Here is a 27,825-nt window from a genome sequence, read left to right as displayed (position 1 = left end):
GCAGACTGTACCCTTCATCGTGCTGCTGTAACACATCAATTTCCCTTGTGCAATCAATGAACTATCTATTTCAAGTATCTATCTATCACTCACTCACTGGACCATATGCACCAAAAACGAAGACTGCATAATCATCATCTTCATGTAGCCTGTTTACAGATTTCCCGGTTCACTAAACATTGCTGGCTTCGATCATCAAAGTTCATTAATTTTTTATCTATATTGTTACAAAAGGACAAAATGTGCAGTGATACAAACAAGAAAAGAAGACAATACAACAGTTGCACATATTTGCATATTTTATATGTCATTAGAATTGTGTGGGAGTCATATGTGCATGAACGCATTGTGTGGTTATGCGGATGTGCAATATGAGACATTTTGTCAAGTTGTGCAACATTACCGAGCAAGCACAGTGATAGAGGGATTTTACAGCCCGGGATATTGGATCATTTTTCAGTCCAAAAGGAGTGGATTGGGGGACAGCGCCACACATAAAGGCCCCAGACTGGATCCGAACCCGGGACTCTTCTTGGTATGAGCCGACAGTGCTAACCACTTTTGCAAATAAGCTTAACAGCTAACATGACATGTTTTTATATCCCACTAAAAGGACAGACTACTTAAAATCTTCCATAATAGCATTCAAAACGACTTCAAACAGCATCAGGTGATTCACTGGAAACTCCCTTTCCAGTTAGGCAGCAATCCACTCATAGAGAGGAGACAGTGATGGATAACATCTTTTCAAAAATATTTTTTCTCTTATCGATTCATGTTTTCTTGTGACTGCAGTCACATGTTTTTTGTGACTTCCAATAAAAAAAAAGGTACAATAACAAAAAATCCTGTCAGGTGTGAGATTTTTGACCACCTGACAAAAAGAGCCTAAGATGTTAACTGTTTGATAATCTGCTAAAAGTAATGAAACCACATAAATAATTTTGTTGCATTTATCTTTTCAGATCATTCTCTTATGAAAGAATGATCTCTTATCTCTTGTAACTAAATGTAGCACCCAAAAGCTCTTTGTAAATTTGTTACACTTCTAGTATTCCAAGAAAAGTTAATAGCAATATGAACGATTAAAACAAACGACAACTGCACAACAGTGTTTAAATCCTTATTTCTGAAGATTACGATTTGTGTGTGCAAAATGCATTTATCGGTACATTTTAAAAAAAGGAAAACAGTATGAAAGTCAGTTCCATAAAATTGCCAAAACAAGCCCCTTAATTAATTTTTAATTTTTTGTGGATAGCAATAACGTCTCAAAGTTTTTGAGGAGAAACGTTTGAGTTTGGGTCCAGTGGAGGTAGTTTGAGGAGGTGGCAAATCTGATTGCACTCAGGTCCATGTTGATATTTCAGGAACAAACTGAGCCCTCTGGCAGCAAAGTTAGAAGGACCCTTAGGGATCCTGGTGGAGTGAATCTGTGGGTCAGTGAGGTAGGTCAGTCCTTTGCCGTTGGCTGTCACCCATCCTGTGGAAAAATAAATGGATGACTACTAATCTTTGTCATGTGACAATATTATGTTCAGTGATAAGCAGCAGATGTCACACACCTTGTAAATCTACAACGACTTCCTGGCCACCAGAGAACAGGTAGGTGAAGTGTCCAAATGCGAGGCCATATTCTGTAGCAAGGAACATCTTCTCCTTCTTTTCAGTGTTGTTGGTCAGTTTGACAAAGTCTCCAAGCATGTAGGGCTCCACGGTTACACAGCCCACAATCTCATCTCCATCCAGAATCTGATCACCAGAAAACAAGAGAGACATTTTGTAACATTTGAAGACTGTTTGGATTCTACTGGTTTTAACAATATTACTAAAAAAAATCTTTGTACTTAAATGTTACTAATCTCAGTAATCCATTGGCTCTATGTGTCTTTTGGGTTTGTGATTGCCTCTCAGCACACACATTGCTGTACTATTATATTGTGTTTAAAAAGATAAATGGCAGTATACAGTCTGGTTTACACTCAGTGAATAATGATAAAGGTTCTCTGTCTTTGGCCCAAATCAATAAATACTTTCCACACAGAATTAAATTTTAAACATTTGCAGATCATAGCACCTCCTAGACTAATAACCAACAGAATAATGGCTCGACTACTGTCACAAAAACAGATTTGTAGCTCTAAACTGAAAGTATTACATTTCAACCTGCTGCAGGTTGTACCACACTCTGGATGTGGCCTTCTATTAAAGCTGTTTTTACAAATTAAGCACTTTGAATGCAACATTTGTTATTTCGAATTCCTTTAAATAAGTATTTCTTCACCAGCAGTCCCTCACCAACAGTGCTTCTGACGGAATAAAGAAGATCTGAGCCATAACTTCTTTGTCGTAGAGACTTTTGTTGAATTCAGTCACATAGTACTGGGCTGTCATCTGTCGCTCCACATCTTTCAGGGGAAACTGGATCTGCTTTGGCTTCAAGTAATCTTTCCCCACATAACTAAGGACAAATACAGGAAAAAAAAATGAGACTTCAAGTCACCATATTTAGGCTGAACCAAGATTGCTACCATACTTGCTTAGCCGCTCCTCCTGGTGTAAAAACTGCACCCATATTGTTGTTCTCTGCGCGCCCTTCTCCCCCATTGAGTCGCCAATATAAACACAAGTTTCCAATCCTGTCCACAGTCCAGTGGCCTTGGAGAACTTTAAATGGAGAGCACCTAGATAGAGATCAACAGACAATTACAAGCTTTTTTGTTCTGTAAGACAAGGCTGGGGTTGATATATAAAAGCTACCAGCCTGCTGAACTTATTGGTGCTCATTTTCATGGAAAAAATGATCATCTCAGCCCCTTAAATGGGGACGTAGACCTATGGTCACGAGCTCTAGGTAGACACCGAACGAACAAGCAGCGGAAATAAGCTTTCTCTGTAGGGTGTCTGGTCTTTACCTTAGAGATAGCACCTCAGCTGGCTCCTTTTGATGTGGAAGAGTAGCGGGTTTAATCAGAGCCTCTCCTAGATGACTGAGCTCCTCATAATCGAAAGGAGCCAGCTGAGGTGCTTTGGACACCTGATAAGGAGGCCTCCTTGGCATCTCCTGGGTGAGCTCCGGAGGGAGGGGCAGACCCAGGACACAATGGAGAGATTATATCTCTCAGCTGGTCTGGGAACACCTTCATGTTCCCCTGGATAAGGTAGAGGAGGTAGCTAGAGAGGGGATCTGGGCTTCCCTGCTTAGGCCGCAGCCCCTGCAACCTGGCCCCAAGATAAGCAGAAGAAAATGGATGGATGTAGCCCATTGAATAAGAAACTAAAGCCAAGCCATCTGTGAAGGTGGTAATTGGTCTAATTCTTATATAGCCAGATCTGTATGATATATATAGCATATAGATCTGGGTGTGAGCACAGAAGCCCTACTTATATGGTTTTAAACCTCCTATTTATGAAAGTGCAGCTAATCAGAAGAAAGTGAGGGAGGCTTAAAGGAGTCAGAACGGCTATGTATGAAGTGAGGCGCAGCCCAGTGTAGAAAAAAAATAAGGAATGTCATAAATGTGAATCATGCAATCATGGGGAACTGGAAAAAATGCTCCAAAATGAAATCAAAGCAATGAAAATATCACGAGTGCTGAACATAAATATCTGTGCCAAACTCTGCTGGAATCCATCCAGTCGCTGTTGAGACACCTCACTCAAAACAGCAAATGTGAACATCATGGTGTCACTACAGGGAAAGTGACAGTAAAATATATCGTTTGGAGATGGGGAATGTGAGTGTTTAAAATTTCACAGTAATCCATCCAACGCGTGATCATAAATAATATATTTTACATTTAAGATATTTTTATCTAGAGTGACAGAATGATGCTGACACCCTAGAGCCATAGTTCTTCTGTAGCTGAAAGAAAGTACTGATGGTGACAAAGGAATAGCAGGAATGTAAACTTACTGTGGGCACTTTTGTACTGCTCCAACTTGAATTTTTTCTCATCATTGTGCAACCTCTTCAGCAGACAATCATTGCAAATGCCAGCCAGAAGAGCTTGGTAATCCCGTTGTGACAACAAGAATGGTTTCATAGGAACAGCATCAGCTACAGTGCTTGGGTCTAGGCAGCTGTAGCACATGGAGTTCTTCTTCTGGGGCACATTCTGCACTGCAGTTTGTTGACAACAACTCTGGTTCACCTCCAGGACTCCAAACGAACTCTTTGTAGAGGTTTCAGTGACAGGTAACAGTTCTGTGACAGCTTGAGATGGATTATTTTGCATTGCTAAAGTGCTGTTTGTTGCAGGTTGTACTTCAGTTTCCACATTTTGGTAAACTTTAGGGCTTTTGATCGGTTGTGGTTTTGATAAAGCACGTATTTTCTGGTTTTTGCTCATGTGATCAGAAGGGGAATCATTTGTTTCAAAATCGACCGTTTCACAAATGAAGAAGCTCCCATCTGAATCTGGTGAATCACTGTTTTGGCAAGTTCCTGCTTTGGAAATACTACTTGGTTGTGGGTTCCTGTATGTGGAAGAATTCAGATCAGCTGAAAGTTTTTCCCATGATGACTGGGAACCGAAACTGTCCCCAAGGGAGCAAGAGGATGTTATAGATAGCTGGGATAAGGACTGCACTACTCCTTCAGCTACTGCCTCACGAGCATCAGACACCACGTCCTCTTCAGAGGTCAGCGTTTCTATTTCAGCTTTTATCATCTCAAGGTTTTCTGAATCACTGCTTATGTTGGAGGAGGAAGTGGCAGGTAGTGCAGAATTGACACCAGAGTTACAACCCTGTAAGTTTCGCTTCTTGTTTTCATCAGGAGACCGTGACTTGTCGTCTGACCTTTCTTCATCAACTTCTGTGGGTAGACAGCTCTGATTGGTCGCTCCCTCTCTATGTCCAATAGCACTGCTTCCTGTATAACTGCTGCTGGGCCGAGGAGAGCCTGAACTTTTTAAGGACACTTCCTGCCATGATGAGTCAAGGATATCTGTGCTTTCAGGCTTTTGAGGCATATGCACACTGGATGAATGTGAGCCTCCCTGAGCCTCTGTGTTGAGTGTGCCAGTGGTTGTCCAAAGAGCTGTTATACACGGCCTTCCTCTGTCCATCTCTAGCTCATCTTTAGCATCCCTACAGTGTGTGTTAGTGGTCTCACACAGTGACTTGTGATACTTTTGGAACCTCCTCATTATCTTAGCGAAACCTGCAAGAGTAAAATTTACAGAGGTGTCTTTGACATTTCTGTAGCTATCAGGGATAAAAGACCCCTTGTCTGAATTAAGGAAAGGCTCCACTCGGAGCAGCAGCTTGACTTGGGTGACCAGGTGCATGATCTCAGTGCACAGGCTGTCTTTGTCTTGGGTACCTGCGTGGCAGTAACTGTAAAAACTAGATAAAGCATTTTGACAAGCTTGAACTGCCTGTGCTACAACCTCCAAAGGAGTTCCAAGCCACTTGTGAGTGACAGTGAGGGAATAGGCAGCCTTGAGAACGGTATGAAGCTCCTGCTTGCTGGTTACCAGATCACCCTCTGCTCTGGTTAGAAGGCCAATTGTAAATGCTTCTTGAGCCTGCTGGAGAAATGATTGTCTTTGAGAATCTGGGCACTCCACAGAGAAACTGTATGATAGCAAGCAGGTACCTTGGGTTGTCTAAAAAAAACACAAACAGAGGAACAATTACATAACCACAGGAAAGATTTAGTTTACAATCCTACATTTCTGTGCAAAAGTCCTGAGCCACCCCTCATTTCTTTATATTTTGCTTCCATGCAGCGTGACTTTTTCTTTGAACACTGGCTGCTTTTTCACTCATTTTCAGTGCAGTTCTTGTACCTGACAGTATTCAAGCATTAAGAAGAACCTAACTCAATGCATGTACCAGTATTGTGTCTACACATAACAGAAAAATTAGTATAGAACTAACTTCACTTTAACTAACTTTTGTATCTTTAGGCACTTTGTTATTAGCAGTCTGTCACAAAAACACACAATTTGTTCCCATTATTTTGGTTAATTCTGCGAAAAAGGCCAAAGATAACACAGCTCGACAGGCATATATTATTATTTTACTTAGCATATCTTGCCATGTGTGATTAAAAAAAACTGAGAATTGGAGGAGAAGAGAAAAGGAGTCAGGCCTAAAAAACTATCTACAGTGGATGAACTTTTTGTGAAAGTCTTATCTTTAAGAAACACGAAAGAAATCCAGCAAAAAGTTGACATAGGAGCTGAGGGATGCATCTAGCCCACTAGTGGATCCAGCTACTGTTTACTCATCAAAAATGGAAAAGGAATGGGAATAACACACAAACTACACTGAAAATCAGTGGCGACCAGAGTGACAAATTCAAATGTGAAATATTTGGTTCAAATTGTCATCAATTTGTACAGAGTAGGCCAGGAGAGAGGTACAACATCGAGGGTCTACAGCCATCTGCAAAACACGGTAGAGGCTCTGTCACTAGGGCTGCATTTAAGCCAGTGGTGTTGGGGAGCTTGTTAAAATAATGGAACCCAAACCTCAACATTACTGAAACACTGTATTGTCAGTGGAACAAAAGCCATCCAGCATCCAAATATGAGCTTTGGAATGTCCTTTTAGAACGCTGAAGAACTGATCCCGAAAACTCCTTAAACAAATTAGAAGAAAGCTGCGTGCAGGCTGTGCTTTCTGTACCGTATTGCCATGTATTAGGGCTGCCACGATTAGTCGACTAGTCACGATTACGTCGACTATCAAAATCGTCGACGACTGATTTAATAGTCGACGCATCGTTTGAAGCTTTGTAAGATCACAAAAGACGCAGGAATAAGTAGTAGGATTTAAGAGTGTAATAACGGACTGAAACAGAAGATGGCAGCACTGCATGTACAAGGATGCCAGCTGCCGTTACACTCCGAAGAAGAAGAAGCAGCAGTGTCCCAGAATTCATAGCGCGGCCCTGCTCAGTTTTCAACAATGGCGGCAGCTAGTTAGTTTTAATATTACTCTTATTAATCTTTCTGGGTCACAAAATAAACGTTTAACATATTTTCAGGCGAGAATGTAGCTGTGTAAACCTCAAATATTTGCTCAGTTTATCAAGACACCACATATTTTCAAAAGCGCTCCGACGTTTTCGGAGACGTCTGTTACCCACTAGCTCGATAGCTAGCCGGGGGCAAGGCTCACTAGAGCCCGTGAGAACACCGGACTCCCGGCAAATCGTTTTCAAACCCACCACTGTCTTTCGCTACTCAGGTTAAACATATATAAGTCAGTTAGATAACTTAAAAATGTTATTGTTTGGCCTTTTTTTTTGAGTATTTTATTTGTTCCTGAGTAAATCGGTTTGGCTGAGATTAAAGTTATAGTTTATACACGACTGAATAAAGCGTCAAGCAGACAACTGATTATCAGAAGTGTGAGATGTTCGAGAATATACTCCGGTGTCCCGTTATATTTTAGATAGCAAGGAGTTTATTAAACTTTACCGAAACAATCTGTAAATCTCATTAAATTTAATAAACTATCATCTTGTCTTTATTTTTAGTTAGCACATACCTAAACACTTAAAAAACTGTAAGCTAATGTTATATAAGAGCAGATGCTGCTGGTGCAATAAGCTGTACGTTTTACGTCCAATGGATGCATGATCCGATTAGTCGACTAATCGCAAAAATAATCGGTGACTAGTCGACTATCAAAATAATCGTTTGTGGCAGCCCTACCATGTATGTTTATATGTGTTTAAATAATTCACTGCACATTTTCCTATTTTCATAGTAAAATATAAAGAAATGAGGGGTGGCTTCAGAGTTTTGCCCAGTGCTATACATCCCCAAAAAAGTTGGGTCACTGTATGTAAATATAAGCAAACTCAAAATGCAACAGTTGACAAATCATTTAAACCCTCTATTTACCTGAAAATATCATATCAAGACAAAACGGAATGATGATATTCAAAAAAGGTCATTTTAAAAAGTGGGGAGAAAAAGTGGAAACCAATACTGAATGATTGTGATCTTTGGACTATTACACATTAGCAGAAACCACTGTCTGGGTTAAGGAACTATGCATGACAACCAGAATCCAGAAAATCTCTTACCTCTGGGACTGAGGCAAAGGGGAAAACTTTCCTGTGGTCTGACTGACTAATCAAAATTTATATTTCTTTTTGGGAAATCACTGACGTTGCATCCTCTGGGTTAAAAGGAGAGGAACCATCCAGCCTGTCATCTGGACACTATTCAAAGCAATGACATGGCTACACATGGGAAACTTGCATCTCTATTCAGCATTTATGCTGAACTAAGGCTGTCAGACACCAGATTTTTACTCTGTTATTATCAGTGCTAAAAACCACAATTACAGATTAAGAAGGATTAGTCAAATTCATCTCTAACTTGTGTTTTTTTTTTTTCGGACAAATGAATTACACTCAAAATACAACCATTGGAAAGTGGAGAATCTCTAAGTAACTATACAAAACCACATAATAATATTTAGTTTTTTAAATATAATGGTTATTATCAGTAAAAGAATACTCAAACATCCTTATATGGACCAATATAATTTTTGCTCATTTCAGAAGGAAAAGGCCAAACCACATTCTGTAGGTATGTCAGCAGCACAGTGAAAGACTGTGGTTGCTTATCTGGCATGCTGAGAGTCCTAACCTGTCACTAATAGAATCACCTGACACATTATCAAACATGAAATATGGCAAAGGTGGCTCCGGCTTGCTGATCAAGTGAAATGCTTTATCAAGCAACAAAACTATTTACCTTCCAACACAGTAGTTAACATGGCTCAGTTCTAACGTGGTACTGAATTCAAAATCAGCATTTAGTTTTGCAAAAAAAAAAACTATCAAGTCAACATTTTATACACAGGCTTAAATACAGGCTTTATAAGATTTGAAAAATCGTTAAGAAGTTAATTAATTTCAATTTTAAAATCCCTTTTTTTTGATGGAGCATTGCATTCAAAGGGGTAAGTTGTCTAATTCTGCAGTCCACAACACAAAAAAGATTATTGCAAAATTGTGCCATGGTTTGCAAGGAATTTCAACTTCAGTACAGAAATTCATGTTAACAGTAACTACTAAACCTTTAGAGTCCAACCAGAACCTCACAGAGTTGAAACGGAAATTCCTCCAAAATTAGTGACGTAGTTGCTACAGGATGGCAGATTAACAGCAAAATGACAAAAGCGCTCTGCAACCTTGCCTTTATATAGGAATATCACCAGGATACAACCAGAATACAAGTAACTGAGTTGAGTCCACTGTTGTAAAGAAACGTGTCACAGGCAAGTTGCACTCATCAAAGCAGACTGACTCATACTGACTTGCTACATTTTGGCTGTTTGTGTTTATAAATTAGACAGTAGTTATTTGCACACTTTTGATAGTGTGTCTGAGAGTGATTGCAGGCAGTCTGAGTCTGTTCACAACTGTTTGGAGACAGGTTGCCTCCCACCAGGCAACTTGTGCAATTGTTTTGTGATCAGACAAATTATAATGTGTTTGCTGTTGGAATTCTACTCTAGTGTAACTGAGCTGTAACAAGACAGACATGAATTTTCTATAAGAATCATGACTTTGTCTTTTAATAAAATTTTTTTTTCAATTTTATCAGCAAAAACAGCAAACACATTCAGTGCATGATTGTCTGATAACTACTTGCTTAGACATAAAACTTTTGCTGGACTATGAGGATTCTCTATCATTGCAGGAAATAAAACTTAGTTCAAATTAGGTATGTTGGGGAAGTTTCAGGTATCTGCGTCATTAATCTATGCTGATAAACTAGAACTCTAAAGGTCAATTGCAGGCAAGTAGACAGAGATTATTTAGTAGAAGTAACTTACCACATTGGTCAAAACATACAGTGAAGTATACTGACTGTATACCACTGCCATCTTAGCTGCTTGGGCTGCTGAGAGAAGACGATGATTTCCATCCCCAAGTAACGTCTGAAAAAATGGACAGAATAAATAATGCAGTAAAAAAAAAAAAAACACTACAAAAATCGACTAATGAATGCAGATATGTCAGGCGGGCTTACAAAATCAATATCTGGATTAGTTCTAAAGGCATGGAAGTCCTCATTGTTCATAGATACCAATATATTGGCCAGTATACCAAGGGAAGTTCCAATACCCTATAAAATAAACAGAGTTGCAGGTCAGAGGTTTATCACAGTGTGTAAACTGGGCCGACTAACATCTAAACCAGGATAGTCAAACATTAAACATAAGGCCTGGGGACCAGAATCAGTGTGTCAAAGACTTCAACCTGGTCCACTGAATGGCTTTGGAAAATGTGAAGGAGGACAAAAATGTTATATTTTAAATGTATTTTCATAGATTTTACAGCTTTTCCTAAAGCCTTCATCATGGCCATTTATACAACACCAAAGTAAAAAAGTAACTGATAAACATTTAAATAACACAATCACTATCTACTAAAATGCATTTTTTTACAGTGCATTCAGAGTAAAAATAAAAACAAAGATATTTTTCATTTTTTAATTATAGGAAAGTCTGTCTGATGAGCTAACAGAATCTTTCTGTAATTTTACACATTCATTCCTTACAATTAAAGCACACAGCAGTATTTCTTCATCATGTAGAAGTTACACTTCTTTTGCTGATATTAAAATATCCCAGGGATGAAATGTGTACTTAAACTTCTTTAAACTGACATAAAGCAGAGTGTCCCACAATGTCAAATGAGTTTGACATCCCTGATTTAAACCTCAAAATATGGCAACTTTGGCAACCAACTGATAGTATAGTCTGTGGTACCTTTTTGTCAGGTTGAGGAAGCGAGTAGTACCCAACCAAGGAAGCCCATATTAGCTCTGCAGCCTCTAACCACAGGCCTAAAACACAACACAAAGACAATTTTAAAAAATCACAAAATAATGTTGTTATTTCACTTCACGAAAGTGACCTTACCCAGCTTTTGCAAAATTGTGCCACGCACTTGAACACTCACAGCCTGCACGAGCACCCGGTCACTTTCAGAGTGGTATATCCAACGACCTGCACATAAAAGAAAAAGGCACATTATTTGTTTCTTTTGTGGACTCAGTTTAATCCTCAATAAATGTCTGTGAAGAGGAACAGACAGGAAACTACCTGTCGTCCCGCTGTTGTTAATCAGGCTGCTCAGGATGTACTCTGCCTTCTGCAGTTTTCCTGTGGGGCAGATAATGATTATGTTTGCATTTATCCAGCTCAAGCCTCACTTAAAATAACCCTTTAATGAAATGTGGCAAAAATAACTAAGAAGTGAGAGCCGTTCATGTGCAATTTCCAGGCTATGAGTTTACGTCAATCACTATAATTTCTCCAAACAATAATTAGCACTGCTCATCTAACATGTATCAGAGAGGAGTTTATATAGTCGTTTCCAGCTCTAAATTGCTGTTATTTCACTCTCCAAGAACGGCTTTGATTCATAGTTAAAAAAATAATGTTATTCACATTTGTTTTAGACCATTCACTGTCTGAAAAAACTGCTTTAGCTCTTTCACCCCTCCCTACATGCCAAACTGATCTGTTGCCCCCTGCAGACAAAAGATTTGAACAGCTGGTGGGTGGAGCTTCTGTGCTCACGGTGTAGCTGAAATTACCATATCAGATATATCCTGTGTCACTGATATCACACAGAGATGAGAAGACAAAAAAAATTCTTAGATAGCATCAATCCCAATCTTTCACTGCACTCTACCCGAGTTAAAATAGACCCTGGCCTGCCGTATGACCAGCTGGGGGGCTATGGGGGTCTCGGGGTAGCGTCTGTGGAGAAGCTTGGCAATCTTCAGCAGGCGGCTTGAATCATCAGTCCAGTAGAGGTAGCGGTCCACTAAGAAGACAACTGCCAGTGCACAATGTGCCTCCTCAGCCCTGATGGAGGCCTTCAGGAGATCCTGGCAGACACAGTAAACACAACATTTGGGAATGTGCTTCTGTTTTTATTTACAATGACACCACAGGGTGCCGAGCTGAATAGGTTATTATTTAATTATTACCAGTAGTTGAGACAAGTGCTTGCTGATGAGGTCATTGAGGTTGGTTTTGTCAGTGGTGCTGACAGACTGCTTATACTGCCACTTCTCTGGTGCAAAAGGCCATTTCATGTCCATGGCTTCCTGCAGGAGGGAGGCCAGTTCGGCACACAGCAAGTCTACAGGAAATAAAATCCAGCTGAGCAAACAGTATTGGGCTTAAGATACACTGATGTTTTCAAAATGTATTCACAAAAGAATATCTTTACCTACAGTGACTACATTCCAGCTACACGGGATTACTAGTACATAAACTGACCTTTTTATTTGAAATTTTGACCATGGTTAATATTAGCATCCACCATTAGAAAAAGTATATACAAAAAAAGCATGAAAGATTCACATCAACGCAACACAAGGAAAAGCTGGATGGATTGCTGTTTAGAAATGCACTGCTGTTTGAACCAATAACAGGAAGTTCCCAAAAGGAAGACTTCGTTTACTTAGACTTAGTTTAAGCTGCTTTGGACAGTTTTAGGTCTAAGATTCTAAAATCAGCAGCAAAACATCATTTATATGAAAAATCTAAGTGAAATGGAGCATGTTTTTGTCCCTTGTTTAGCAGTAACATGTAACAGTATGTGTGTGTTGACCCTATAAGATGCAAGACACCAGCCCGCATTAGTTAAAGGCACATGCTTAACATAACAAAGTGTCAAATTCATGCCATGGAAGCCACAGAGCTGTACAGAGCTTATGCAAGCATAATTCCACCTCACCTTTGATCCTGACCCAAATCTCTGAGTATCTCACATGCTCAAAAAACACTAAACAGCACCATCTTGTGTCTGACCTCTGCAGCTGCAGTAGTTTAGCCGATCTGCCTCAGACACCCCGGTGGACTGGCGACCTGCTGCTTTTGCTGCCCCGAGGCACTCGTCCAGTAAATCTCCCACCTCTCGACTGTCCATTGTGGTAAACAGACGCAGTTAGCTGTTGTCGAAAAGGAAAAAAAATCCTTCTCTCTTGGCCTCCTCACCCCTGCTCCTGTAAGAGAGTGATCCAAGAGAGGGAAATTCCATGAAATGACAATACTGTTGAAATATTGTTGAGAAAGAGCGGCTCCACATCCGGGCGGTTGGAATATTTCAAAACATTAACATTACAATAAAAATGTAAAAAACAAACAAACAAATAAATCAACAAAACACGTAATTGAACTTGTATAAATGACTTTTAAAAGGGGACAAAATATGGAGTCTTAATGGCCTAATTTGCCAGAACTTTTCAAAAACTCCTAATCTAGTTAATTTGATAGAATTTGTTTATAACACATAATAATAAATACATACGGACCTAAGTTTAGTTCAGTGAGAATATTCTGAAATTCTTCAATAATATGTCGGATTTCAAACTATATAAAACATCACTGTGAAAGTTATTTTTGGTTTATGAAATCGAATGTCACCTTTCAGCTGGAAGGAGTATAAAACATACACTATTCACCGAACTACAATTTCATGTTGTGTTGACGCATGCTCAATCATCCGTACGTAATGTTTTCAGTGGGAGAAACGTTTTGTCACTCGTCTAAGCAACTTCTTCAGCCTCTTATATGTATATGATATACTTGTACGTATGTTATTTCAATACACCATACAATGCATTTCTGCTATTTGAAAAAACCCAACCACAGAAAGTATTTTTGCACTATTCAGTGTAACCTAGCCTACAGCTAATTAGCATACATTCGTAATTAGACACCTCGGTTAAGTGTGGCTAACCTCGAAGTATTTATCTCTTTTCTTTTAATGTAAAATGTATGAAAAGTTCTTTTTTTAAACTCACCTATGGTTAGTTCTTGTTCTCTGCGTCTTCCTGGTGGGGCGGAATCATGAAATGCTACTTTCAAAGTTTTCGGAAACATCAAACTTGTTCCTCGGAACGTACGATATTTGTTGCATTATTTAAAGCTTGGTCTTTAAAACCCGAACATGAAGAAAGTCGGTTAGACTTAACATCAAAATACGTGGTATGATTTATTTAACTGATTGTTTTTCTATCTGTAAGAAGAAAACGAAAAATGATCATTATTTATACCTGTCGTCCCGCTTATTTATTATTATTTATTTATGAAATACTGTCAAAAATATTTTTTAAAGGTTACTAAAAAATCTTATCAAATAAACATTTATTTGGTCGCTGTGCTTAAATTACTTTAGCAAAATACTGTATTTTTTAGTATTTAATGTTGTCTCTGTTGTTTTTACTTATTCCTGTGTGACTTGAATGCACCGCGTGACGTAATGAAGGGCCAGAACTGTGATATATAGCAACAGGTAACTCAATAAAGTTGGGGCAAAAAAAATAGCAACCGGTAGCTGGGCTGTAGGAATGTGACTGAAATAAATAAATAAATGAATACATTTATGTATAAATTATTAAATATCCTAAAGGGTCTTTGGGAGGACTTTTGACCTTTCGACGCATAAACCAAAATGCCGCATATTTTTTATATTGTGAAACAAATATATTTATTAGATTAGATTTAAAATAAAAATGATAAAGATGTGATTTTCCCTTCATACCGCTGCAGCTACTGCCTCCCACAACTCCAAAATACCCCCCCCCCCAAACAAAAAACCAACACATCATCTGCTAAACAGCACGCACTCACCAAAACATTTACATTTTTTTTACGAGTTTTTTTTTTCAGGTAACACACGTCCACATGTAATAAATATGTGATCCCGGCTGATAGGATGCCTCGATCTCTCAGAAAAGCGATCAGATGATGAAAAGCCCCGTGGACAGGCTGTGGTGGTGTTGCAGTGATACTACCCGGTGGCCGTAACGGGGGTGCAAGCTAGTGACGTATTCACTGAAAAAAGCAGTTGTACCACGAGGTAGTCCTATAGTACAGTCGGCTGCTAGTTTACACATTAAAGCCCATTAAAGGTCATCGTAGCTGTGTAGAAAGATGTGCTTTAAGTCTCTAATCGTAGCCGCAGTGTGTCTTCTAAACAGTTGTGTTGCTATTTGCAGACCTTCCCTCACTGTTGTAGTTAGGGTGGGCAACACTTAGTCAAACACCTGTCAGTACAACATCATAAACTGCAGCTTCCGAAAAGCTGAACCAAACAGTAAAGCATGTTTATCACATGGATTTGACTGAAAGATTTTGTGCATCTTTACAACAGTATCAGCAGTGAATAAATGTATCTTATACACACTGCATTTAGGGAACTTCCTCAAAAGAAACTATTAGTGTCTATTTATAACCTAAGAAAAGAGCTCAGTCATGATCATGCTAAAATAACCGATCTTTTGTGTATTACTGATAACTCCTGTGTCTCATCTTTGTTTCACTGTAGCTGAACTGATTGAAAACATGGATAAGAAAGCAACCTGGGACCGCTTCTACACCGAGACCAGCAGTGGGAAAGCCCCCTTCAAAAACTTTGAGTGGTTTTTTGGTTTCGATTCTGTCCGAGATTTGCAAACTATGTCTCGCCCAGACGCTGCGCTCCACGTGGTGGATATGGGCTGTGGGACATCAGCACTGGGACCCTCTATCTACAGGCACTCTCCTGTCTCCGTTCATGTCACTTGTGCTGACATTTCCCACATAGCTGTGAAACTAATGCAGGAACACACATTCAAGCCAAAGCCATTCAACCTCACAGCTGTTCTTCTCAAATTGAGTTCGTAGAGCTGGACTGCACACAGCTTGATAAACGCTTCAGTCCTAGTACTGTGGACCTTATAATTGACAAGGGGACCACTGATGCCTTGTTAAGGTCCAGGGAGGGGAAGCAGAATGCCAGCCTGGTCTTGAAGCAGTGTTTAAGGGTGTTGCGGAGTTCAGGGTCCTTGCTCCAGTTTTCTGATGAGGACCCTGACTCCAGGCTTATTTGGCTGGAGACGGCTGCACAGGATCCGGGAGTGATGACAGCAGATGTTGGGGTGCAGGAGGTTGGGGAGCTAAGGGGGATCCATTACTACTGCTACCAGGTGACCCCTCACCCTGTTCTATAGCTGTAACTTTTTACTCCAGTAAATAAATAAAATAATACAACACAACTGTCATTATTATAATTCTTTCTTCTCATAAGACATAAGTAGAAATATTCCATGGTGTAGAATAACTTTAACTCATATAGCACATATATTGTATTATAGTGTGTATGAGTAAACTATGTATAGAATCATCTCTGAACTGTAAATCTGTGTCTCATGTTTGAGTTGCATAGATTTGGAAGTCTCTCTCTTTCATTACTTGTCACACACTGCCATCTAGTGGCCAGCAGGCACCCAGCATCCAGGATTTCAAATCCCATCCAGCAGAACACAACACTGTAATACAATGTGCAAATATACTTTGCACACACATGCCTCTTTTAGAGAAATATTTGAAGACATGCAGCTCAGTAGAGTAGAAACATTTCCAGGCCCGGAGACAGCAGTTTTAGGTACACGTTAGTAATGTTTTGGGCGATCATATTATGGAAGTACTTCTATATATATATGACTTATATAGAGAGAGATAAGTAGGCAAAGCTGTTGTGGTGTTGTGGCAGGTCTCGACCACAACACTCATTTCCTCTTTGTAAACATAAGAGTAGCTCTAGGTACAAAGTACCAAAGTTAGAGTGCGCTACAACAGGGAAGAAAGAAAAGGGAAGAAAAAACATCAGCTAGACACATTAATGGTATCCAATCAAATTAATATTTTTGGCAGTGTTGGATCTCCTGCGTTCAGATAGTATTTCTGATTTATTAATTCATGTTACTCAGATTTATTTATGAAAAATATCTAAATACCTGGCAGCTTTACATAATACATCACAAATGTCATCCAGTCATCTATTTTCTTCCACTTTTTCAATTCTACCTTTTTGGGAGGGTGGGTGGGTGGAAAAGGCATCTCTCTAGCACAAAGACAGCCGCTCACACCTATGGGCAATTTAAAAGACAAACAAAAAACAAAGAGAAAAAACAATCTAACCCCACTGACCTGCATGTCTCTGCGGGAAGAAGCCAGAGTACTCACACACAGAGAGAAACGTCACACAGAAATGATGATGAGGAATGCTTGTTGGGAGGTAACAGTGTGCCTAAATTGCAAATGCATTATGCATTTCAACCTGTCAGGCAGTAGTCCCATGCATTTTCAAATCCTCCACCATCATACCAGTCTCCAAAAGACCGGACATGTCCACCCTAAATGACTTCAGGCCAGTGGCACTCACACCAATTGCCATGAAATGCCTCGAAAAGCTGGTTCTCACACACATCAACCACATGGCCCTAGACACTGCCGATCGCCTCCAGTTTGCCTACCCCCCAGTCGATCAGTGGATGACACGGTAGCAATACCCTTACACCATGCTCTGCAACATCTGGAAAGTAGCAGAATGTATGCCAGGATGCTTTTTCTGGTCTACGGTTCTGCTTTCAACACCAGCTGATCAAGAAGCTCACAGACCTCGGCGTCCCAACTCCCATCTACAACTGGATTCTGGAATTTCTGACAGATAGACCACAGGTGGTGAGAATGGGAGGATGGGTGTCTGCTGAACTCACAGTCAGCACAAGATTCCTACAGAGCTGTTTCCTCAGGCCCAAACTCTTCACCCTGTACACTTATGACCGTGTCTCCACCCAGGATAACAGCCACAGACTCCTGGGATTGCAGTTCACAACAGACCTGAAGTGGACTCTTAACACCACGGCCACAGTGAAAAAAGCCCAGCAAAGGCTTTATCTCATTAGGCTGCTCAGGAAAGCCGGCCTGAACCATTGCCCTCTCACCCAGGCCCACAGAGGACTAATAGAGCATCCTCTCCGCAGGCATGGGAACACCACACAGGCAGAGACGAAGGCTCTGCAAAGAGTCATGAAGACTGCGGAGAGGCTCATAGGGACAAAACTTCCATCCATGGACTCTATATACACACAGCACTGCAGGAAAAGAGCAGAGGGAATTATCAGGAACTCACTCCATCCAGTTCACTCTATGCTCAGACACAGGAGCTGCACATACAACCTAAGACACAGCAGAGCAGACAGCATCATCACTCACAGAACAAAGTTTATCAATAGCTTCTTCCCCACCACAGTCAGACTGATGGAAAACAAAAACCACTGAACAATGTGCAATAATAACCCCAAACTATCTCACCAGGAATGTGCATATGCTAACTGTGCAATATCTGCAATATAATTAGACTCTTGTGTATATACTGCCACCCCTCTTGTAAAGGGGTCTAATCTGTCATTTACAATATTAGTATTGTATTGTCTTATTTTTTTCTGTTTTTTCTAACATCCTTACTGTGACTGAAAGAGCTCTGCACAAGAATTCCAATGTGCCTTGACTGAACTGCACCACTCCTTCCCTCATTCCAATAATATGTGGTCACATTTGTACCCAAACTCTTTTTGGATGAATCCAGCATCCAGTAAACAGCATCCAGTAGTGAAGTGCTTTAAAATGCACTTCACTACTAACAAAACTGTCTTAAACAGTCTGTGTGAATTTTACACATGACAAAACTTTTTTCTGTGTTAATGCAATGGAATGGAATGTGTCATCTTTAGAGAGACTTTCAACCTCATAATTCAATAGATTTATTTCTGCATTCATCCAGTTTTGTTGTGGTAGGTGTGAGGTTAAAATATTCATTTGAAGGCTTCTTGAAGTGGGAATTTTTGACAAAATGCTTCTTCAGCTTCAGGATCTTCTTTGGTGGGATACTCCTGAACTTTGTCCAACATGCCACCCCCTGGGACATACCAGTGGCTTTTAGTCTTTGCGTTGTTAGTCCGCACTCCTACTGCAGTTTGTACAGATCAGTGAAAAAAGTATCAGGAATAAAGTATCAGGCTCGACTTTTCTGAATTTGTTTTTATTTTCTTATGACATAAATGTTCAAACACTAATTTAACTGATAAACTGTTATTTGAAAAGATTAAAAAAGAGAAACAGTGTGATTAAAAATAGATTTTAGAGGAAACGCTGCTCAATCTGATGACTGTAAAATATGTATGAAAATACACTGATTGAATATTGGCATGAATTTTAACCAAATGAAGCTTGTTTATGAATGGCAGCAACGCAGTTCAGTGAATCATCATCATCATCATCATTGTCACCACCCTTTGTAAAATCAGTCTTTAAACAAGCTGAGAAATGTTACTGGCTCGTCTTCATCCCCCTGCTCAGCATTCATGCAGAAAAATGGCGGGTTGAGTTTTTGGGGATCGACTAATCCACAGGTGTCGAACTCCAGGCCTCGAGGGCCGGTGTCCTGCAGGTTTTACATGTGTCCTTTATCCAACACAGCTGATTCAAATGGCTAAATTACCTCCTCAACATGTCTTGCAGTTATCCAGAAGCCTGGTAATGAACTAATCATTTGATTCAGGTGTGTGTTGACCCAGGGTGTTATCTAAAACCTGCAGGACACCGGCCCTCGAGGCCTGGAGTTCGACACCCCTGGACTAATCCAATGTGTAACCCACATAAAATGAGGGTACCACTTTAAGGAGTGATAAATATGAGGAGAGATGGACAGCCTGCCAAACCAATCAGAATACACAGGTCCCAGTATGTGTTGACCAATGGGAAAGCAGCCTGCCGCTGTGTGTCCCGCCCACTTGCTCTGTTTTTGCTGCTACGTGTGTGTAGCCGCGTGCTGGCAGGAGAAAAAGAGAGCTGCGCTATAAAATTTTGATCCCTGAGAGACTGAAGTTTTTGAGTTGGAAAAAGTATTAGATAAAAGTTTGTAACCAACTGTGCTGCACATAAATTTGCTGGTTATCAGCTACCTTTTAGAGCTGGGCGATATGACCCAAAATTCATATCTCGATATTTTTTAGCTGGATGGCGATATAAGATATATATCTCGATATTTTTTTAAAGCCATAAAGTAAGAACAAAAAGAGAGTTCTTAGTCAAAGCTGTGTCCCAGATGTCACACAGGCACTTTTATTAACATACAGCACAGATGTACATGAAAAAAACTACTCAAAAATAAATTATGAGCATTTATTAAATAATGATGCTCTATAAATAAAAGAAAACTATGTTGTTTTGTGCATAACAAAGAGCTCACAATTGTGCAGTCAAAATGTAAACTAAAAGACGCTGAGCATAATAACATAGACAGATTTCACAGCTGCTCTGTTCCCAACTTCTACTGCGTGACTGACAGCCTGGAGTTTGAAATCCGCTTCATAACCATGTCTCTGAACAGGTGCCATTTATGGTCCTTATACACACACAATACGGTAATATTACGTTGAAGCACAGTACGTATCACTCCGCGAGGCTCCTCGGTAGCCGTAATGCTCCGACAATCCATCAAGCGGTGCAGCTCCGTAGCTTACCAAAGTCGTACTAAAACATTTCTTGACAGATTGCTGAGCGCTGTGTATCACATAAAATCGGTTCGCGGTCATCAAGCACAACTAGAATTCATACAAAAGGCGCGCAGTCAACTTTTGAGAAAATGAAAGGATTTCAGGCCGTGCATGGCGTTAACGTGGCTAGCTCGTTAGCGTGGCTAGCTCGTTAACACGTTGACTCAGTCCAGCCCCACGGGGGGCGATGCGCAGTAACTCATTAACGGAGATTTGCCATGTCCATCTTGTCGCTGCCTGCAGGTGAAGCGATGGGGGAGGAGGGGGAGTGTGTTCAGTGAAGGAGAGGCGAGGTCGAGTAACGTTGCGTAAAGACAAAAATGGACGAAAGAGAGGCAAACTTGTGGCTCCGCAACTATAATTATAACGTAACATAGACTATATCGACATAAAGGATATTGTCACATCTTATATCTCGATATATCGCCCAGCTCTACTACCTTTCATGTTAAAAGTAGCCAAAGCGAGTAAACAGGCGAATGCTGCAGTTTTCTGGCGACTTTAGAAAGTACCGCGTGGAGCTAAACTGTTAGCCTTCATTAGCTCTAGTTGTTAGCAATTGCCTGAAAGTTCATCTCAATCTGCTTCCAGAAGTAAGGTAAAACTTGAAGCACAACTTATGTTTATTTTCCTTCACGTCGTATTACTGTCATTAAAGAAAAAAACCATACCCTGTTACCTTATTTAGAGCCCCGCATGTTCCGACCGAGAGACATCATACCATTGTCTTCGGCCGTGATGCACTGAGATCGGTGAGCACATATTGTATGTCTCAGTTTAAGTCTGTTTTGCACTTTATTGTTCAGTAACTGAATTTTTTGTATGCTGAATTGTTCCTGAGGTGGATTCCTCCGGTGAAATAGATGGCTGGTATAACTGGTATAACTATACTTGCCTTCCCACCTGGACTTAGAGAGACTGAGATTCGCTTCTTTTCCACTTGATGATCTGCCTCACCTTGTGGTGTGGTAGGACTGTAGTGGTGCAGCGGATCACGGTTGATCCGTAATCCGAACCGATCCCACTCCACGGTTCGGCACGCACGTGATCCGAAGATTCGAAAAAGAAGAAAAAATGTATGTGTATGGTGCGCGTGGTGGGTCTGTCAAGCGATAGCCCTTTGCTGCCCAGTCCAACCGGGCTCCGTTGTGCAAAACAAGGGGTTTAAACTATGATGAACATGCTTGAGCATGTCCGTTGCGCGTCCACTTTAGTGGCAAGATCGTTCCAAGCATGTTCAGCCATAACTTAAGATTTAAGTTATGGAAACATGCATGAAAGTTCTAGAACAATATTAAAAGTCTTCTGCCCACTGACCTGTTGACCACCCAGTCACCGTTGCTGGTGTGGTACAGAGTACTGACGGGGATGCATCCAAACTCGGTGACAGTGGTAAAGTACTTGGCTGCAGAAACAAGAAGTGGATCACATGGGAGCTGAGGCAGCGCAACCAGACGAGCAGGTTTGTTTGTGTTCAACACAAGCTTATGTAAGAGAATGTCATGTGTTACAAACTAACACATGACTTTGCAATTTTTCGCTTTGATTTCCTCTTATTGTACCTGATCCCGTCTTCATCTTCTGCTCCCTGTACCAACTGTTGACCAGGATTCCCTGTCCAGGACCAGAGGAGGCACCTAACACAACCTGGCCCATCAGGGTGGCATTTCTTGGAACTGCCAGCGGGTGGAAGTCAGGGCTCAGACGCTGCTTAGTGCATGTGCGGTTCTTGTTGTTTATTTTATACATAACAGCCTAGAGGACAGGGCACCATTACAGTCATTTATGGTATACAGGATAAACTTGAATGCAAATATTACTGCTGTGTCGTCGCTACCTCTCTGTACAGTAGAAGCACATCAAGGTGGTACGTCTTATTGTCATAGAGTCGAAACTGTCTGAAGCGGATGCGCTCTCCCAGTCCATCATAGATGTACTTGGAGAATGCCAGCAGCTTCTGATTTGCAGTGGACTTTCAAACAGAGGCAAATGTTTGTCATTGCAGATTACTCTGAATAACTAACAACTGCATTAAGTATCAGTTGTTATTGCAACACTCAAACGTAATCGAGGGATAAGAGAGGAGACTTACCACAGACAGGCTTCCGCTCATCAGTGGTGGGTATCCTGTGAAAATTAAAGAAGGATTTTGGAGGATAAAAGTCTTCTGCCCACTGACCTGTTGACCACCCAGGTCAAGTTAGCAATGTAGCAGATGGACAGAAGATGTCATCTCCATTGCTCCCCATATTGCACTGAGACATTTGAGATAGAACTGTGTCTGAATGCTCTTTCATTACATTTCTGCCTATCCCAGATGCACTGGCAGACAAGTTATCTCACACTTTTATTCTTTTTGAAATGCTTTTTACCTACTATTCACCCAAACATTTCTAATGTACAATGTAGCACATATGTGCTGCATTGCTAACTTGGTCATTCTATACTGAATCAAAAACAAATCAGCACCAGCAGTTCTGATGCTAAAGCAAGAGAACTGCTGCATTTGGAGACATTTGAAGAAAGAGGACTTTAAAGTCTGCATACTCACTGCAATGTCGTGGTCTGAGCGAGACAGCCCACGGACAGGCACACAAGCAGGACAAGGACCTTCATGCTGTCAGACTGCAGATCTGAACGTTTTCCTCTGCAACAGCTGCTCATATGATACTGCTTTAAAAATCTCACTTCCTTAAAAAACAAGCAGGTGATACTCCCATTCTGTATCTGCAGCCAAGTTTTTTGTTTGTCATTTCTCAATACAGCAGTTATGTCAGAATAAAGGTCAAGGGGAATTACCTTTTAATAATAGAAACTGCGTTTTAGCTGTTTTGACCCCCAACTAACAAACCAAGGGGAGGAGCTAGAAGGCTGACTGAAGAGAGAGTTGAGAGGATAGACTGCATGTAGATACAATGTAAAAAAAAAGAAGCAGCTTGTGTAACCTTAACCACTCCCACCTCATATGTACACAAACTACTTTAATAAGCTGGAAACTATGTCTGGTGAACGCACCCAGAAAGCAAGGAATAACTGGAAACCAGCAAGGTGGGCATTAAACACAAAGATTTTTGATCTTCGGGACTTTTTTTCTCTTGAAACCATTAGGTCAAATTAATATGGTTTTTTTGGTGTCAATGGACAGATTTTGAGAATACATCCTTCTTTACTTTTTCTCATGAAACAAGAGACAAGAAATACACCGCATGCAATCATGTGTTACATTTTTATTGATGAACACAACATGTGGCCACAGCACAGTGTTAGAAAATGGGAAGTAAGAAAAGCAAATATGAGAGGCAATAACCTGTTGCAGAAAAAAACAAAACTAAAAAAAAAAACAGATGTTGGAGCAGAGTTAAAACCTCTTCATCATTTTCTGTATGCCAGAAAGAAAGCAAAATTCATCCCGGTTAGAGATACACAGAAAGAACAATGAGGTCAAACTTGCCCTCCATGTTTCAAACAGGAATAAGGGGGAGTCGGCATATTATATGCAATTACATGCCATTCAGTTTTATTTATTTTATTCATATAATGCCAATTCACAACATTGGTGATCTCACTGCACTGTGTAAGGTAAAAACCTGCCAAAACCTTCACTGCAGCTTAAAGAACAAGCTGGTGAAATCCTCAGACTGCTCTCCATCCGCCGTCATCTCTGTTGGGCAGTAGTCGGGGGGGTTGAGCAGACCGGGGTCAGAAATCCCAATGACGTTGTTGAAGAAGCTGGTGAGCACAAAGAAAGCAACACAGCTTTTACTTGGACGCATACAAACGTGTCACATTCTACGTTTTTCACACTATAGACTTGAGAGGAAACTAACTCTGTCAACACCCATCCATATTCTTGTGTCTGGTACTTAGTGTTGACTGGAATGCATCCGATTTCAGTGAAGGTGGCCACGTACTGTCCTGGAAGGACAGAGATGAAATGTGTCCATAAACAGAGTGCACATAAACAGTCAGGATGAGAGTTCTGAACATTAGATGCCAACTCACCTGTACTTCCAGAAAGATTTCCAGTCCAGGTGTTGACCAGGAGTCCTTGACCGACTCCAGATGAGCTGCCCACAACGGCTTGGCCCACCAGAGATGAATTACTTGGGATTTCCATAGGATGGAAGTCTGCCCTCAGAGGCTTTTTCTTGCATGTACGAGCTTTGTCGTCAATCTCATACATGGCAGCCTGGTGCATGAGTTGTGGGGTGAGAATGGGAATCGCTTTAGATCAACTTTCTTTGCAGTTAAATATGATATTATTCAGTCTAAAGAAGAGGGTTATTTCAGTAATAATCATCACACACACACACACACACACACGATTGCGTTATACATAGGTGCTTGCATCCAAAATTATGCCATATATTTAGTCAAATCCAGAAAAAGATGTGCTAACCTTAAACTAATTAAATATGCTATCATTCTCAAGTTTTCTTTTTTAAATATGGCCTGCTTTTTATTGCATTAGTTGAACTCATGTTCAACTAATGCAATAAAATTAGTTCCCATTTTATTTCATTAAAACATGAAGGAAAGAAAATACTTTCTTATAACATGTTGTGTTGTTGGCCTCGTGCGTCTTCACTTCAGTAGAATCATATCAGCAGTAATTTGCACACTAAAACAAATATTTGAGACGTTCTTGTGTTTGCTTTGGTCACCTCTCTGAAGAGCAGCAGGGCGTCATAGGTGAACGGCTTTTTCTGGTAGTTCCCCTGCTCCGTGAGCCGGACCTTTTGTCCCAATGCATCGTACAGGTATTTGGCATAAAGCCAAAGCTTTTCATTCTGTGTGGACTGGAGAAACAGAATGCAAGATTGTTTACATCTTTGTCGTTCACACAGAATATGAATGACCATTAAATCTGGCTGCACGTTTGGTTCAAGTACAACTTTCATTTTCTTTGTTTCCTTTCCACACTGTCAGGCAGGCCACACATGCTCACTCGCCATAAACATAAATCAAGGCTCACACTGAAGATGGTTAAAGTAAGAGCAGCTGCTGGACCTTGACCTGAGCGCTGAAATGTCTGGACTTGTATCTCAACACAGCAAAGACTACCTCATTCCTAACTCTGACCAATATCAATTTGCTTACAGAACAAACAGATGGACAGAGGTTGTCATCTCCACTGCCCCCCATATTGCACTGTGTCCACATGCTCTTTCATCGCATATCTTCCTATCCCAGATGCACTGGCTGACACACTTTTGTTCTTTTTTAAATGCTTTTTACCCACTGTTCACCCAAACATGTTTAATGTTTGGGTGAACAGTGGGTAATATTTTATGTTTCAATCAAACATTGCTCATGTACAACAACAATAGAGGCTTCTTTTCCCCCTCATAATTAATAGCAATAGCAAAAGTTTTAAGTACACAAAACATAAACTCACAACAGTCAGGGCTCCAGTCAGAAGGGGAGGGCTTGCTGCGTGAAATAAGAGAAAACAGAATTATTTAATAAGATTTACAAGTCAGCAAGCGAAAACAGCAATGAGAAACCAACAGTGAACTATCACTGTAACCACAACAGAGCTCGTCTCCGATTTCCTTTTTTTACTTACTGCATGGGCGAGGTTTCTCTGCCAGGCAGCCTGCCAGCACGCACGCTAACACCACAAAGAGTTTCATCTTCGAGGAATCCACAGACCTTCTCACAGGTAGTTGCGAAGTTTCTGGTGCTCTAGAGGAGCCACACTTCCTTATATATGCTGACAGATGACCAGACAGGCCTAGATGCTTCTGGGTTTTAGTTTAAACCAACATCTGAGGGGTGAAGTTCAGATTCGAGTGTTGACAGTGACAATATCTGTGTACATTAAAAGCTGATTAATGTTTTCTAAGGGCAAGAGACTCATACAGCAGAGTGTGTGTAGACTTTATTTGCTTACAATTGTACAAATTCTGCAACCAAAGTGAAAACTTAACCACATTATGACCACCTGCCTAATATTGTGTGATGCAATCTGTATCCTGACATCTTTCTATCAGAACCACATTAAATCTGAGCTACAGCAGCTCGTCCATTGGATCGCTCCCCTTGTTTTATCAGTGAGCCTTGGCTGTCCATGACTGAGTCTCTGGTTCACCACTGTTCTTCATGGACCACTTTTCATAGATACCGGGGTCACATCCCACAAGAGCTGCAGTACTTGGAAATGTTCTGACTCAGTCTCCAAACAGTCACAGTTTGGCGCTCGTCAAACTCACGCTAATCGTTACGCTTGCAGTTTTTCGTCCTTCTAACACATCTTTGAGGGCAAAATGTTCACCTGCTCCCTAACATATCCCACCCACTAATGGCTGCCACGATGAAGAGATCATCAGTGTTGTTCATTTTATCTGTAGGTGCTCATAATGTTATGCCTACTCTATTCATACAGTGCACTTACAGTGAGGACAAACTTCAAAAATACACCGCTTTCCAGTTGAATATTCATAACAGTGCTTAGTAATACTGTGTCATACTGTGTCATACTGTGTCATACTGCGCACAGTGGGCCAAGGGTAAAGCATGCTGTGTTTACAAAAGAGGGCAGCTCATAAAGTCCGAACAGGATTTTGGCCGAATGGGGACGGGTAAACATGTGCTCATGAATGACATCATTGTCATGTGATTGTAGAGGTGTGCGACTGCTGTCAGCAGACCTAATAGCTTAATAGCTTTAGATAAACCTACAAACCTACTATTTTAAAATGCATTAATTACATATATAAGCCTATACAAAACTTATAGTTATGCTATACAAGAAGGCGTTTCTAATATTGCAGTTAATTTTAACAGACCCCCCCGTCTGTTAAAATACAGAGGGTTAAAGTTAGTTGACCTAGCCTAGCAAGAAAAAACAAAATTGTGTGTGTGCACACACGACTTGCATTCGTTACCTTCTGTAATTGTAAGCATAATGTGAAGTGTGGGATTGTGGCATGTCAACAGTGGTCTTCAAATAATTAAAAAGAAAATTCTCTCACACATTTGGATATGACACCTTTTTACAATTTTAAACTACAGTCTGTAGATTTATTTTATTTTTTTTGAATTTTGGATTCATCTTTTCAGTGTTTCATTGTAGTGTTTTAGAGAAGGTTTTATACTCACTGACCTCCTCAATTTGTACACTCCTTGTCGTGCATTAAGATCATCAGGTCAATTACTCCTGGCCCAACCTAAGTTTAGACTGAAGATCAGAGGCGATCGTGCCTTTGCTTCAACTGCACCCAACCTATGGAATAACCTCCCTGCTTCTATTCGAGCCTTGGACTCTATCCAATCCTTCAAATCAAGATTAAAAGCATATCTATTTGACTTGGCTTTCCTGACCAGTTAACACCCTTTTAAATCTTTTAAATTTTAAACTTTTAAATCTTTTATTAGGTTTTATTAAATTTATTATTTTTTATTAATTTTACTGCTGCTTTTGTCTTAG

General features: G+C 40.4%; 3 protein-coding genes and 1 pseudogene across 7 annotated transcripts in view; 1 reads left to right on the top strand and 3 right to left on the bottom strand.

Moving 5' to 3' along the window:
* Window positions 1-26,098, bottom strand: part of LOC116328895 (ependymin-like) — a 30,272-nt gene extending 4,174 nt beyond the window's left edge. Inside the window, exons 1-6 of one of the 2 annotated variants that reach the window (XM_031750794.2) lie at window positions 25,963-26,098; window positions 25,792-25,826; window positions 25,058-25,192; window positions 24,396-24,582; window positions 24,221-24,308; window positions 23,606-24,122 (exon numbers count right to left, since the gene is read on the bottom strand). In XM_031750794.2, the coding sequence (XP_031606654.2) occupies window positions 23,993-24,122; window positions 24,221-24,308; window positions 24,396-24,582; window positions 25,058-25,192; window positions 25,792-25,826; window positions 25,963-26,029 (642 nt within the window). In that variant the 5' untranslated portion in view covers window positions 26,030-26,098 and the 3' untranslated portion in view covers window positions 23,606-23,992. Of the gene's footprint in view, window positions 1-23,605; window positions 24,123-24,220; window positions 24,309-24,395; window positions 24,583-25,057; window positions 25,193-25,791; window positions 25,827-25,962 lie in introns of those variants that run through there. The other variant, XM_039609325.1, reaches the window with a different exon arrangement.
* alpk1 (alpha-kinase 1) lies at window positions 196-13,878 on the bottom strand. Of its 4 annotated transcripts, XM_039609309.1 has the most exons (14): window positions 13,815-13,870; window positions 12,820-13,013; window positions 11,991-12,145; window positions 11,690-11,888; window positions 11,095-11,154; window positions 10,912-10,998; window positions 10,759-10,835; window positions 10,017-10,112; window positions 9,820-9,924; window positions 3,917-5,615; window positions 2,537-2,684; window positions 2,299-2,461; window positions 1,566-1,752; window positions 196-1,483 (listed from the first exon to the last, which is right to left on the bottom strand). In XM_039609309.1, exons 2-14 carry the CDS (start codon window positions 12,935-12,937, stop codon window positions 1,272-1,274), a joined length of 3,306 nt encoding a protein of 1,101 aa, XP_039465243.1. In that variant the 5' UTR covers window positions 12,938-13,013; window positions 13,815-13,870; the 3' UTR covers window positions 196-1,271. The 4 variants fall into 4 exon arrangements, with proteins under 4 accessions (XP_039465243.1, XP_039465244.1, XP_039465246.1 ...); XM_039609311.1 differs by lacking the exon at window positions 196-1,483 and having other exon boundaries at window positions 1,660-1,752; window positions 2,285-2,461; window positions 13,815-13,878; XM_039609310.1 differs by lacking the exons at window positions 9,820-9,924; window positions 10,017-10,112 and having other exon boundaries at window positions 13,815-13,869.
* On the top strand, window positions 13,101-16,049 carry LOC120438854 (citrate synthase-lysine N-methyltransferase CSKMT, mitochondrial-like). Its single transcript, XM_039609323.1, is given in 3 exon segments — window positions 13,101-13,598; window positions 15,341-15,624; window positions 15,627-16,049. Coding segments are annotated over 2 exon segments (645 nt in total). The 5' UTR covers window positions 13,101-13,598; window positions 15,341-15,357; the 3' UTR covers window positions 16,005-16,049.
* Window positions 18,584-23,223, bottom strand: LOC116328899 (annotated as a pseudogene).
* Window positions 26,099-27,825: the final 1,727 nt, after the last annotated feature.

Source organism: Oreochromis aureus, linkage group 3 (genome assembly GCF_013358895.1).
Source record: "Oreochromis aureus strain Israel breed Guangdong linkage group 3, ZZ_aureus, whole genome shotgun sequence".
NCBI classification, from domain to species: Eukaryota; Metazoa; Chordata; class Actinopteri; order Cichliformes; family Cichlidae; genus Oreochromis; species Oreochromis aureus.
The sequence above is the reverse complement of the archived record's forward strand: the minus strand, read 5'-3'. Positions and strand labels throughout refer to the sequence as shown.